We start from the raw sequence: 14889 nt of genomic DNA on the forward strand, positions 1-14889 counted from the left end.
CAAAGGGAAGAGAAATTAATCTTATTGGACAGAAGTAATCTCAACTATATATATATGTATTTTTTATTTTATTTTTTTTGACTTTCAGTACTGGAGGAAACCAGAATAAAGGAGAATAGAAATATTTGGGAGGGTTAAGGACACAGCCAATACAAAGAGGAACTACCCACTTTGTCAACAATCTTCACACTTCTCAAACAATTGTTGTTCCTGTTACACCATTACAAACAATGCAGCTGCCCAGCCGAGCTGCTGCCCACCCCAGTACTAGTTCTCCAGCTGCAAAAACATTCAATTGCTCAGTATCTCTTCTAGTAAAGGCAACAAACAATGGTGGCAAGGGTGAAAACAGGTGTAGAACAAAACAAATGAATAAACAGTTTGTTCTTCCAGCAATGGGATAAGCAGGTATGTGGAACTGCTAACAACAGGGTGGGTTGTAGATGCAAGCAGTTTACCCAAACTCAAGGGGAGACAAGTGCTTGCAAGAGGACTCCACTGTCTGTTTTAAGTAGATAAACCGCAACAGACTTGGGTAATCCTCTGGGATGCAAATGAACAATGCCGGGAAAGTGCTTCCCCTTACTTACCTCCCCCCTTTTCATGTAACTATAGAAGTGACATAAATCAAGAAGTTCAGAGATTAAACAGTTATTGGCAGAAATGAAAGCAAGGTCCAATCTTAAGCAGAGATGCGTATTTGCATCTACCTGCTTTTGCAATTCCTTGCATTTTGTTGTAGCTGTTCACAGATTTTTCCTTCTTCAGCTTCCACTCTCTTCTTCGGTGAAAGACTTCAGATTGCACTCTGGGTGGAGAGCTCTGTTTGGCACTATTTTTATAATCTATATTCTATCACAACTTTGATTCAAGTATAACAAATTATCTATTACATGTATATTATCTACTACTGGATAAAGCCACACCAGGTCAAATAGAGCATTCCAGTTCATTTTAAAGCTGCCTCTTGGATTACACGCAAGGAAACATAACATGCAAGTTTATCAAACCCCATCCCACAATAACCACAGAATGAAAATATTTTGTTAATCGATGGAGTTTTTATTTGAACAAGTTGGTACAAAACCAGTACAGTACATCAAGTGAACCAAAACAAGCAGAAACAGACTCGAGCATTGTCAAATAAGGCACATATAAAAAAATCTACACGCATAATCCAGTGAAACAGACAGTCATTTCATATATATATTTGGAGGTAGAAATAATTACAAAAATACTGACAAATCTTAAGCAGTAGCAGATCTGTTAAAACAATTACTACTTAGGTCCCCATTTAAAAAAATGTCCTGGAAAATAACATTTTTTCAGCATCTGATGTTGGCACGTTTGTGCTATTTCTGTTTTCAAGCATCAAAAGAATGCTGTTGCTGTTAAAAATTATCAATACCATGAGGAATACAATGAAGAAACTATAAAAAGTTATAAATTTACATTATTGGTGACCATGAACTTTATGAACGAGTTCTTGGGGTACAATGTTACCTTTCTTCCTTGAATTCCACAACATATTTACATTTTAGAGGCCTAACGAGGCTTTTAATAATGTGGCTATATCTGCTGGAATGGTCCCTTCTTCTCCTGAAGGATAAAAACATGCATTAGTGTTTAGTGTTCAGACAAAAGTCTGGAATACCAAAACTGTACAAAATCCTCACTTGTAAGCATCTAGCATTGACTTGCGTGTCAGATTCCAAGAGCACTTCCTGTCCAACTGCACAGCAAGTCAGCACAATACATCTTTCTAGTTTAACGTAAACCGAAATTGTCTTATCTGAATCACAGATCTTGTTTTTCAGAATAATATGTTTCAGTGATCTCCCTAACTCACTTAAGCGGACACCATTATGAGCAGGAGACTTACCCGAATCCGCTGCAGTCATATCTTGTTCTAACTTCAATTTCTGCTGGCTGATTTTGAGCATGGATTCTTCAATAGTCCCTTTACTGATCAGCTTTATGACTTTCACTTCTCTAAAAAGCATAAAATAGTATAAATACATTGTAGTAGTTTCTCTGGACTAGTGCAAATGGGAAAGACTCAGGCCTTTGCTCAGGTGGCAGTGGTTTAAAAACAAGGAGGTTAAAGGGCAATACTCGAACTTCTAGTTTTTCTTTTTGGACCAACTATGCTCTGTACTTCCAGAGAACTTCTTTCCTCTTACACTCAGCCACCAGAAGGGGCTACGTGGTCTCAAAAACCTGTGCTAATAGAAACAACTGAACTTCTCCTTGTCCCATACTACTGTCAAAGTATCTGTTACTGAACACATTCTATTGCCCACAACAACTTATTCCTTACTGAGGATTCTAAAGCAGATGATTGTATCACTTTTCAGGACAGTGTAGCATTTTAGAGATTTGTTATCTTTGGAAGACGACGAAGAGCTTTGCTAACCACTTCCAAAGACATCAGATCTGCATTCATATACACCGGTTTCTAGCGCCAGAAATTGAAGTTATAGAGAATTTGATAAAGGAATAGGATGCAGTTAAGGTTCGTTCTGTCTGCACCACTTAATTGTAAGATAATTACTGCTTAAGTACTCTAACTGTAAGACAATTACGCTCCCATGCAATCCAGAGCTGGTTTACATAAGTCTCTGCTTAAAATGGAATTTTAAAATCAAAATATTGTCCTGCTGTGAGAGCTTGCCTCCAAGAAAAACAAACATTATAATTAAGAAGTCTTACCTTTTCTGACCTACTCTATGGCATCGATCTTCTGCTTGCTTATCATTGTATGGGTTGCAATCAATGTCATGAAGAATAACAACATTTGCTGAAGTCAGATTGATTCCCAAGCCACCAGCTTTGGTTGACAGGAGGAACACAAATATTCCCATATCTGTATTGAACTGATCTATCAGATGTATCCTATAGAACAGAAGAACATTTGTATCGGGCCTTAGGAAAAAAACAACACTCTTACTCAAGTTAAAAGAGCAGAAGTTAAGTTGATGATCTCCTTAAAAACAGGCCAGTGGTATTGCAAAGCAACTCAGAAGTACAGATGTTAGACATAAAGGGTACCAGCTATCCTCAGGCATGACCACAGAAACATACTTTGAGAGTGACAGCCTGATAGCAAAGAATGAAGTGAAACTTGGACAAAAATGTTGGATTACCATCGCAGAACATGATAAGCAAGCTGGTGGAAGAAGGTGGGGAGGATTGAAGTATGCAAAACAAATAGATCTGTGGGGGACAGGACAGGAAAATAATTCAGGTTTGTGACTAACTGCACATGACAGAGCAAGAAAGACTGAGATTTTAGCTGCAAGTAGGTAATATCACAGAAAAAAAAAAAAGTTTTGTTTTGAAAAGAAAGCAAGAGCATCTCCAAAAAGTCACAGAACAGGAAAGAGTTGAAAACTATCACAGCTCGCATACAAGAAAACCACTGCAACATTTTCAGCTGTTTAACAGGAGAACAAAGGAAAGGACAAAGGAAACAGTTTGTCCTAAAGAATGAAAGGGGCTTACCTGTCTGCTTTAATAAACTATACTTCAAAGGAATCTCTAAAGGTGAGCTTTTGTTACATCATCCTGACACACACGCAAATCAAAACATCTTTTAGGGCTGAAGATGCAAGTTTTCCATTTGCATGTGCTACAATGGTAATCGGATCATCTAAACTCCCCTTTCAGCCTTACCCTAACACAATCCAAAATTTAACATTAAAGCCCTAACTAGAGTGAATTCCCAGCCACTGCAGAATTTTACATGTATACCTCAGAAAATCCAGGGTGTTATGTCACATCCTCCTACCACACATACATCCATTTCTTCACTCATCTTCAGTAAAAGAAAATAAAAGTGACATACCTATCAGAAATCTGTGTTTTTCCATCCAACCTAATATACTTATGTTGCCAATGTTTTAGGAGAACTTCCAAGATATCCAGCATCATGGTAAACTGGCTAAACAACACAACTCTGTCACCCTGGAAATGACAAAGCAAAATAAAAGCTTTTAAACACTTGAATTACAGATGATGAATTAGAAAAGATTTATCGTTTGTGTAAAAAAAAAAAAAGTGTTTACTTACTTTCATTAAAGAAATGTTAAATTTATGCCACTTTCCGTAAGATACAGACCAGTGGCACCCTATTGCATCAAATAGCACACACTTATGCAAATTCAGGATCCTCTGAAGTATTATGCTACATGCTTATTTGCAGAATTAGCCAGTTTGAATGTATGACTCACAGCAGTGACCTCTTTTGTTTACATTAAAACAACAACATATGCTGAGTCAGTGTAATACACTCTTATTCAATTGCCAGAAGAAAGTCAGACTCAAATCTCACGGATGTGGAAATACTATCCATCGATACAGCAGCTGTTGTGTTAACTCAGAATGAACACTTGGAATAATGGGAACTCTTATTTCGATTCTGTAACTTCATTGTTTATATAAATGCACAAGTAGGACTACATGTTACAAGTATTATGTACCATTCTGCAGTACTGCGCACTCATTAAGTCACTGTAATACTCCCCACAAAAGCAACTGGCCTGCATATACAGCTACTTGTAAGCAGATGGTAACAGTTCTTTAGAGATGGCCATTAGATGGACAGGAAAGGACATTTCAGCCATTGGTAGTACAAACCTTCTCTTTAAGTTCAGACAGAATACGTTCCAGTGCTCTAAACTTTCCAGAATCCAAGATCTGATCCATGTCTAACTTGAAGTCACTGACATTGGCGTATTGCTTACAAAGCAAATGTAGTTCAAAATCCGTCATTACTGTCATATCTTCGAAGATAAGGTCAGGATTTGCATCACAATGTGTGGGTTCCTATTAGCAAAAAAATGAAGGGAAATAATGCAATACACAACCTTGCTAAGCAGACTAGAAAATACAAACAAAATTACATCCAAAATTTCTGAAAGAACAAAAACAAAGTAGCACAACTAGACATGGACAAATGCTATAGCATGGCTCATGCAAGCAACAAAAGATGAAGTTTAGAACCCCAGGTTTATAGTAGAGGATTGTTACTTTGCAATTCAGCTTTTAAAATAGTTTGTACTACCAAAAACTAAGAAGTATATGCTCAACCTCCACAGTCATTACCTAGTTCCCATCAAGCCCTATGATCTTTCACCCCCGTATCAGATCTCTTCCCCTGAAGAGGCACTCCCTAAAAGGGAGATCCAATCCTTGGATAGATGGTAGAAGACATGGGAAGCCCAGCCCAAGATGTAGGGTGGGTAGAGGGATGTCATGCCTGGAAGAAAGAGGAAAAGAAAAGCCACATCTGGAGAGTACGATGGTATGAGCAGGAATAAAAAGGGGACAAAAATCCTTCATAAACCAATAGGTGACTTCTCCCCTTCCCCCAATCCTGTCTGGCTTTATTTTTAAACAAGCTGGAGATACTCAAAGCCAGCTGCAACTTCCTTGAGTACCTGCTGCATGTCCAAATTCTCTTTTGTTTGTACTTTAGAAACAGCAACAATTTTCCCCAAACTCCACAGGCATTAACCCCAGCCATACGATGAAAAAAATTAATAGTTCAGTATTTATTTTACATTCCCTATTTTACTTCTGTATAGCCTAGATTTCTTGCTACTCAACAAATACCAATATACTCAAGTGTCCTCCCAAAACCTTTTCAGAAGTATTTTGGTTTTAAGTTTTGGGGTGGAGGGAAGAAGTATTAAGGGGGTGCTAATGAAGAGATGACTGCAGTCCCAGAACTGTTCTCTCCATTCTAACACCTGATGTAAGAATCAGTGTTAAAACACATACAGAGCTTGATTAGAGCACTGGATAGACACAGAAATAAAAAAGCAGCAACAATGAATTAAGATTTGCAGACACACTTTTGACCAAAGGACTGACAAAGTCTATTTAAGCTGCACTAAATTAAAATTAAGAACTTGTGTTGAATCTCATCGCCTTACCTTGAGCATGAGCGTGGACATCGTTCTAAGCTTGTCAGTTGTGTAATACTGACGATGTAAGAGAGGATGATTAGCCATTTTTCGAAGTTGCATCATTACATTTCCCATATCAGAGTTTTTCTCTGTCAAAGAAATAAAAAATATTCAGAAGTAGCTCACAGGTATATAATGCATCTTTATTTCTCAGAATATTATAAGGAATATTCTTTACATTTAATATTTCACCTATTAACTGGACTTAGGAAAAAAAAATTATAGAAGGAATATAGCCACTATGAGTATTAGACATCTCTTGAAAGCAAAGATTTTTATAGTCACGTTTAACAGCAACGTAGGCATGGAAAAAGAAATCCAGCAAAGGCAAATGAGATACCATCACATACCGTTACTGTTAATAGTTTTCTTTAGCTTATTTAAGAGATCACAGTAGAGTTGCTCTTGTTTCTCAGACATAGCACATAATTCAATGAGATCTTTTTTGGGAGGTAGCTGTTTAAGGACCTGACAGGAAAAAAAAGTAGCAGGTAAAAACTGTACGGAATTACTGACTGCTGTCTTACAAGCCTGCTTTTAAGCTATTGTACTCATTCTTCGCATCCACCCTTTCATTGGCTGCAACTTTACTAACCGAAACTGAGTCAACAGACTGATTTACAAATTGAGCACGTGTTTTGGGTTATACATCTCACACACACTACTCAAGTAACATGACCTGCACACCTCAAAAACCACACAAAATAACAAATGTAATACTTGGAAGCTACTCTGCTATTAATCACAGTAATTTATTTTTCAAACTGACAACTAAGTGTGTAAGAATCACAGTAAGATATGGATACGCTTTTCAGATTATTAAAGTTTTCCAGTGTTTTACACATCCAATTATAAATAGAAGCAGATAGGTTTTGGATTTTAAAATGAAGACATCTCTCAGTTGACTGCTTAGCGCGGTAAATAATCTTTCAGTGATCTTTCTTAACTAAAATTCCCAGCTGCAAACAGTCAACAAATACTGAGCATCTAAATATCAAATTGCAGCAGCAGGTCACATTCTTAATTCCAAACTCCTGGAAGATGAAGAGTAGCTTAAGTTTCCTGCTTTTCTTAGATAAACAGGTAAAACTAGCATTGACAAAATACAGCATTGAATTATGTTAGTCCCAAAAATCATCAGGCTTTTTGATGCTATGGAACAATTATTTTAAAAATAAAATTTACCTCATCTTTTACTCTTCTTAGGATGAATGGTTTTATTATCTGCTTCGCGTGTGCAATCCTCTCCTTTTCATATATGCTTTGTTCTTCAGCACTCTTCTAAAAAAATATTGCAAGAACTCAATTGCATTGTGAAATTTTCAGCTGGAACAATGCTATCTGTCAATTTTTTTAGATTTTAGGGAAACTGAGACAGATCTAATATGACCTAGCATTCTGAGACATCTTGTTATGACATATTTCTACTTGAAATGGTTTATTTCATTGTTTCACTTTCTTGATTTTGTAATCACGTTACCTGTTTCCATAAGGTATCAACAACACAGAAGTATGGCAAAAAAAATATTAACTTGGAGAAAAGAATATACAACACTTACTGTTTTTGAAGAGAACATCCTTCGGATTTCACTAGTGCTGCTACTGAACATATGTGGCATGACGAAATTCAAGAGAGACATCAATTCCAACAAGTTATTCTGAACCGGAGTTCCTGTTAGCAGTAAGCGATTCTTTGCCTATTCATCCAAAGTGAAAAATAGTAATAAGAAACATTAGTCAAATGGATTAAAAATAGTATTAGAAGAAGCAACACAGCTCATGGAGAACTGAGAAAGTGAACTTAAAATGTAACTATTTAAATTTAAAATATACTTAAATCTCATGGAACTATTTCCTGGTGAAGTCAACAAGATATTTTGGGGATCTGTGGGAAATTGACCTCAGATCAATTTAAGATTATTCAAGAAGCATAATCCAGATGTAAGAAAATCCCTGTGTTTTTTTTCATTGCCCACATATCATATCTTTAAGGAAACTGAATATTTTAAGAACAAGTTTTGAATTGCAAGTACATGTCACAATTTAAAGTCTTAGAAATCAGCTTCTTAAAAATGCGTTTAACAAAAATACTGAAAAATAAGTTGCAGTAATTCAAGTGGTAAGGATGTTATTATTGTACCAATACTACAGCGCTAAATCAGTCATTAGAAAAAGAGCTGTACTCAAATTTTCTCTTAAATGCTATTAACTTAGGGTGCAAGCTACAAGAAAAAATATTTTAAAGCTAGCTTTTCCTTTGTAGTCCTATCAGAATACATCCTTATATACTACAATATTTTTATATGAGTCATTTTTATTTTCAGAATAGCAATTTTATAATCTTTACTGTAGCTTAAACTGGAAAATTGCTTAACACTGAAACTGAACTACTACTCTAGTTGTAATGATGCTCTAAGATATTAGCTACATTTTTTTGGAAACTCGTTTCCATTGAAAGAGCTTATAATGCAGGATCTACTCCTGGAATTTCAACACCACATGCACATTACCAAGTTCTGGACCACGATGTATCTATCACTTTTAAAATCAGTATTTCTTTTGTTTCCCCACTACCCATAATGACAGAACACTAAAAAGAGTAATAACCCCCTCAACAAACAACTAAGTCCCTTACATTAATTGTCATAAGGTGCTGGTAGCGTACAGAGCTCATGTTCTTGAGCATATGACCTTCATCAAAAATTGCATAGTTAAGCTTCAGCCTGCGAAACAGTCCTCGATCATCTGAGCTGCTAATTGCACAGTTATACCTGTCAGAAGAATTCATCATAAAAACGCACATTAAATGCAAATTTAACATGAACATTCTGCTACCACAACTAAATTATGTTCTATATACATGTATAAATATATATATTATATATAATATATATTATATGTATTATATATAATATATAATATAATATACTATATATATTATATATAATTTAGTATATAGAATATATAAATTATAATTTTAATTGTAATAGTTTCAGAAAGAAACATAAGGGGCCTTAAACTACAGCTGCCTAGAAGTAATCAGCCATATGAGTTGATCAGTCAATGCTTTTTCCAACACTTTCCAAGTCACAAGTCACACAAAACTTTTACAAAAACACAGTACCTGCTACAGCATTAATAAACATCTTTTTATCATTACTTGAGGAGAAAATGAAATTTCTTTTCCCATCTCACCAAATTTTAAACACTGCTTTTTAATTACTTGTTCTCTGAATTTCACATGCAAAGCAAAGATAGGTCAACATGCTTTACATACCCCTCATTACGTGACATTGAAAAGAATAACCCTGATTGCCTTTGACTCTTTCCAAACACCACACAGAAAGATTGAGGAAAACCTCATGGTCTTTTAGTAAAATATAACTGGCAGATAACTAATTTTGTTATACCACTAGAGGTCAGTAGATGCTAACTTTTTTTTTTTTAAACCACTGTACTTACGTAGTTACAATGACATTGAAATCTACAACTTTATTATTAATGTCTGCCCGGAGATGTTTCCGGTCTTCCTGGGATCCTATAGAAGGACAAAACACAACATGAGTACAACTACATTTAATTTTAAAGCATATAAAAATTAAGATGGTATAAAGGAATACTATCAGTATCAAATATCTGTATTTAAACAGTTACTTAAAAATAATGCTTCTATGAACAACTCATGTCCGCTGAGGCTGTACATGGAACCATCTGTATCATTGGATTAATTTCTGAACTGCACTCCTCACCATAGTAAAAAAGGACATTCAGTTCAGGACACCACAGATGAACTTCTCTTATCCAGTTATCTGTAAGACATCATTTAAAAAAAGACAAGGTTATTTATACTCACATCTTACATAATTCCAAATGCACCTCAGCATTAAAACAGAAGCCTGATCTTAATGCAAATCCCTTATACTTCTTAACATTTGAGAGAATTTACTTTCTGAACACTGGAGAAATGGTAGCATTTAGGGAAATTAAGCAATCAACAATTGACAAAGCAGGAACCATTAGAGTCTTCCTTCAAGAGGCTTCAGAATTTTTATACAGCAATTCGAAACTAACATAAATAAACCTTTCTTATGCGACTCTTCCTACTGCTTAACTAGATTACACTCCAAACTCCTACTGAAATCAAACATGCATGGTTTATAGCCACCACCTTACCAGGTCTAAAATAATACAAGTATCTACTGCATTTCACTACTTCTTAGCCTGATTTCTCCCCCAGACATTATTTCCTCAAGAAGCAATCATTTCATTTATTGACCGTTTTCATTTAGAAGTGTTTCATCAGGAAATACGATGCCTCTGGGAATTGAGAAAGCTTCCTAACTACGCAGTTCCAGGTGTGCAGCCATCAAAGCAGCCACTGATAACGTTATCAGGCCAAAGGGAAAAGTGCTTTACAGTGCACTGTGCGTGAGGGTTAGTCTCAAACAATCACGAACCACTGAGGAAGGGGATTTCAGGTAAATGCCACTTGGACCCAAGCTGGAGATGAAAAGACCCCTCAATGGAAAAGTATCAGAGAAACTATAGGCAGACCGCTTCCCAGGCTTTACCTGCTTGACAGCATCAAATAATAATGGCTTGCCCAAGCTGCCACTACAGTTTATAAGCCTCTACAGCTCACTTCACAAAAGCACTCATTTACAACACCTTGGATTTTGAAAACCTGGGTTCTAGTAGGTTTAAAAGCATACCAATAATGCCAATTTCGAAGTGATGTTGAACAACTTTTCTGATGTGTTAAAAAAAAAAAAAATGCATTGGCTTCAGAAATTAAGAGCAGTATTTTCTTCCTAAGTTAAAATTGCTGCTTTTTTTCCTAGTCATTCAATAAACTTAATTTAACTCCAAAGAACTAACTTTTCCTAAAACTCAGCTTTGTTGATGTATTTTTTTCCACTCTATTCTTTGTACTTTCAACTGATGTCATTAAACAACCTAAACACAATTAAAACACACTATTAGCTTAATTGTTTTAGGATTTTGATCTGCCTTTAAAGATTCTATGCAAAGAGGAAAAAAGCATTGAATATTTTGAATGCAATGAAGCCTAACCCTAAGCACCACCTGAAGACTAGAAATTTCAGCCAATATTCAGTAAAAGATTTAGCTAAACAAGATCAAATTGTAACATGCAGCTTTGTTTGTTTTGTGAAGCAGACAGACTTAACATGGATTTATTTAATATGCTCTAATTAATTCAGTACAAGCATGCCTCTACTACAGATTACATTCCATTTCAGATGATTTATGGAGCTGAATATCACACCACAAGGAAACTGTTTTCCTTCATGAAAGTGTTATCTTCACTTGACAGCCCATCCAGTTACTTCCCCAGTCTCTTTCTTAAAAAAAATAAAATAATAATAATAAAAAGAATAATTTTGAGGCTTACAACTTACCTAATGTTGAAGCTGGCACGACTATCAAGTGGGGACCTCTATTGCCCTCTTGGTAGAGATAAGCCAGAAATGCAATAGCTTGAATTGTTTTTCCTAAGCCCTAGGAGGAAAAAAACATAAAAAATCAATTTAAACAAAATTTATAGTCTCTAGAACATAATAGTGTTTCATACTCCTCAAATGATTACACTGTAGTCAGTGTTAACTAAAGACTACAGATCTGCAAAGAAAAAATATTAATCAGCATTATTTTCAGAAGACATTTCCTTCTCAAGAACAGCTCCAGTCAAACTCAATTATCTTTTCAGCTCAACATCTGAGCATCAGGTATTAACCTGCATCACAGATGAAGTTTTTCATTTTAGTTCATCCCTCAAATCTTCAAGAAACTGTGGTTCAGACAACAGCTCATTTGGAAACTAACCGTTTCCTTCCATCTGAACCAATCATGCAAATGACAGTTCAGCTATTTCTGAAAGTGGAATTTAATAGGGAAATTATATTTGCAATACGCTTACATTTCTACCTGTGCTCACTTTCCTGTCTTTTGCACCATGGATTTGAAATTTTATCTTCTCTACCAGAAAATAAGAATGAATTGGTGCTTACAGGTATGAGAAATACAGAAATTGCGAAACGCTGCTTATGGCTTAGTGAAGCAAATCAATCTATGCACTCAGTTTATCACAACACGAAAGACAGCCAGGATTAAAATCAGTTGACACTCAAAACCTCGAACAAAACTCTCTAATTTTGCAACTCACGAGGGGCATATTGACAATATATGGTCAAAATGCTGGAGAAGCAGGAAAGGCTTGTGCTGTTTCTGTCACCCTCTCCCCATATATTTAACTATTTTGAAAGTGATGTAGAAATGCAGAAGATAGGGGCTCACTACAGCTAAGCGCTGGACAAGCAGAGTGAATGGTATTTATTTGCACAGAGCTATGAAAATGAATGGTTCAAGGATGATCTTGTGGTACAACTGGTTCCTTTCCATCAGATGACATCATATGACCTGTAATTATCACTGTCCATGAATCTCAGGTTACCTTTTACTTTCAAATTGGGAGCTCAGCAACTACTTGTGTTGAAAAAAAAAGTGTAGGAAACATTTGGAGAAACTGTGATTCGTATTAGCTAAAAATAAATGACAAATTCTTTCATTTTTTCCAAGTCCTAAGCAGATTATAACAAAGTCACTTACAATGCTTCTAACAGTCCTTAAATAACCAGTTTCACACTTACCATTTCATCAGCCAAAATACCATTCAATCCATGTTTATGAAGAAGTGCTAACCAGTTCAAACCAATCTTCTGATATGGCTTCAGTTCCAAACTGTTTAAAAAAATAATAATTCAGGTTTACCATGTTACCATCTTTTGTTTGTTTTGCCATGAAACAGTTTTATACTTATGTTCAATAGAGTATGGCAAATTTAATGCTGCCTGTATTTTACTCCAATCCAGAAAAAAACACAAACTATTTAATTCACCACCTGAACACCAAAGAGCATCTCTGAACTAAGAAGTGTATCTGAATTCTCATGTGTTAAACAATCAAAATGAACACTACAATAAAATCCTTTCTTTTAAATTAGTGATGGACAACCAGTTAAAAAGCGTTACACAGCCAGTAATTTTTAAAACACAAAGCAATAGTTATTACTGCCAGTGTTGACACCAAAAAGAAAACACGCACAATCCACAAAACACTCCACCAAATCGCCTACTGTAGCATTTTTTGCCAAAAGAGACCAAAACAAAACAAACCACCACTGATAAGCTCCCTTCACACAATTCCCTTTCTCTCTCTGCTTCTATTTTCACACACTAGAAAAATTATTTTGCTACTTACCACTAAACCTTACAAAGCCTAATTAAGGTTCTACTCTGGCCACTTCAACTCCACACTTACTAACCTTTTCAAAAATTTGTCCCATCCTATTCCTCTGCCTGTCACCTATTTCCAATCCTCCTCAACTCTCTATTACCAATTTATCTGCCTGGAAGAAACCCTTTCCTTCAGGGCATCCCCCTCACTGTATATAGAGTTCCAGATCATTTTGCATATCTACTTTCTGACTGAGGTCCCCAGTGCAGCTGACAACCTTTACAAGTTTGCCCAGATTATGTGTCATTTGACATCTGACACACAAGATTTTCTGTTAGTGAAGCAATTTTGTTTGTTCATTTGTCTGGAAGACAGGGACAACTTGTAATCTCATCTCTTAAAATTTTACATTCATAAAAAATTGGAGCTATTACACTGTTATATATTTTATGTTCATAATCCTTATCTTCTTTCCTGATGCACTTGAAAACATTTGTTGCATTCCCTCAAGCATTGCACGTGCATCCCTGGCTAGATCCCTGAGAGCTGCTGAGCAAACACAACTCTGCTTTTAGAGAGGACAATTTTGAAAATCCTGAGGTTCAAGCACAGCTTACTATCCAACACCCTTTCAAATATTTAACAAATAACAACACCTCTTATTCAGAATGGAAGGCTGCTCTATGTTCCATCCACATCCTCCATCTTCAGTAATTTTAGTTACTTGTTTTGTTAGTTTATTTGAAATGTCTTCACATTTATTCATGAGCTTGAGAACCACATCCCTCTCCTTCAGCAGGGTCTTGCAATTCCACACGATGTCTTCTGACAAGCCACTAGTCTTAGTCATTTTTGTGAACTGCAAAATAAAAGAATAAAATACTGTGAACACTGATAACAGACAGGGAAGTAGCAGATCAAACACTGGTTTACAACTCCCAGCACTGTGCCTATCATCTTTCAGTTCACAAAGCTTTACATGATTGTGCTGCCAGCACTGGAGGATTCATGTTTTGCTCCTTAGGCTTTCAGCAAGTTTTCCCCTAATCTTTCTTAAAACAGCAAGAGACAAAGCACTTCAACACTTCCTTGTTCTACTGGTATGCCCTGAAAAATGAAGTGATTCATGTAGCTGCTGCTCTTCCCTCTATCCACCTGCAGCATACCAAGGATTAATACAGAACAGCTCTGGCTATCTTTGCTAGATATTAAAAATACAAGGTATGAGCATAACATAAGGATCAAAGCAAACCAAGATATGAGGAAGGCTATTAAGAAACTGATGCTGGACTAGAAGGGGTTGGCAATAGACCTGTTAAAAAACAAAAATAAACAAAAAACATGCACAAACAAACAAAAAACCACAAACAAAAAAACAAACCCAACCAAACAAAAAAAAACACACCACAAACCCAGAAAACTGACAGTGGGGAGATAGTAGTAGATTTTTTAGTATGGAAAAAAACACATTTCATTATGCATCCAGAATTGAGCATTATTAAATCCCAGATCTAACTGTACCTCAAATATAACATTCACATCAGTCGTGGGCAGAGTGGAAAAAAAAAAAACAACACTTCAGGGCTAAGAAATTCCACAAAACTATTTATTTATTTATTTTAAGTCACCAAGTGCTAGCATGTTCAGAAGACCAACCAAGACT

General features: G+C 35.9%; 1 protein-coding gene across 4 annotated transcripts in view; it reads right to left on the reverse strand.

The window, feature by feature from the left end:
- Positions 1 to 1039: 1039 nt before the first annotated feature.
- The window catches only part of SMARCAD1 (SNF2 related chromatin remodeling ATPase with DExD box 1), a 42502-nt gene continuing 28652 nt past the window's right edge, over positions 1040 to 14889 (reverse strand). For 3 of the 4 annotated variants that reach the window (XM_072037031.1, XM_072037032.1, XM_072037033.1), the window contains 14 exons: positions 13883 to 14085; positions 12641 to 12731; positions 11393 to 11492; positions 9722 to 9781; positions 9435 to 9510; positions 8608 to 8743; positions 7532 to 7669; positions 7158 to 7253; positions 6323 to 6440; positions 5940 to 6061; positions 4639 to 4827; positions 3848 to 3966; positions 2713 to 2895; positions 1040 to 1992 (listed from right to left, as the gene is read on the reverse strand). In XM_072037031.1, the coding sequence (XP_071893132.1) occupies positions 1620 to 1992; positions 2713 to 2895; positions 3848 to 3966; positions 4639 to 4827; positions 5940 to 6061; positions 6323 to 6440; positions 7158 to 7253; positions 7532 to 7669; positions 8608 to 8743; positions 9435 to 9510; positions 9722 to 9781; positions 11393 to 11492; positions 12641 to 12731; positions 13883 to 14085 (2004 nt within the window). In that variant the 3' untranslated portion in view covers positions 1040 to 1619. The remainder of the gene's footprint in view (positions 1993 to 2712; positions 2896 to 3847; positions 3967 to 4638; positions 4828 to 5939; positions 6062 to 6322; positions 6441 to 7157; positions 7254 to 7531; positions 7670 to 8607; positions 8744 to 9434; positions 9511 to 9721; positions 9782 to 11392; positions 11493 to 12640; positions 12732 to 13882; positions 14086 to 14889) is intronic. The other variant, XM_027455950.3, reaches the window with a different exon arrangement.

This window comes from Anas platyrhynchos, chromosome 4, assembly GCF_047663525.1.
Source record: "Anas platyrhynchos isolate ZD024472 breed Pekin duck chromosome 4, IASCAAS_PekinDuck_T2T, whole genome shotgun sequence".
Taxonomy (NCBI): domain Eukaryota; kingdom Metazoa; phylum Chordata; class Aves; order Anseriformes; family Anatidae; genus Anas; species Anas platyrhynchos.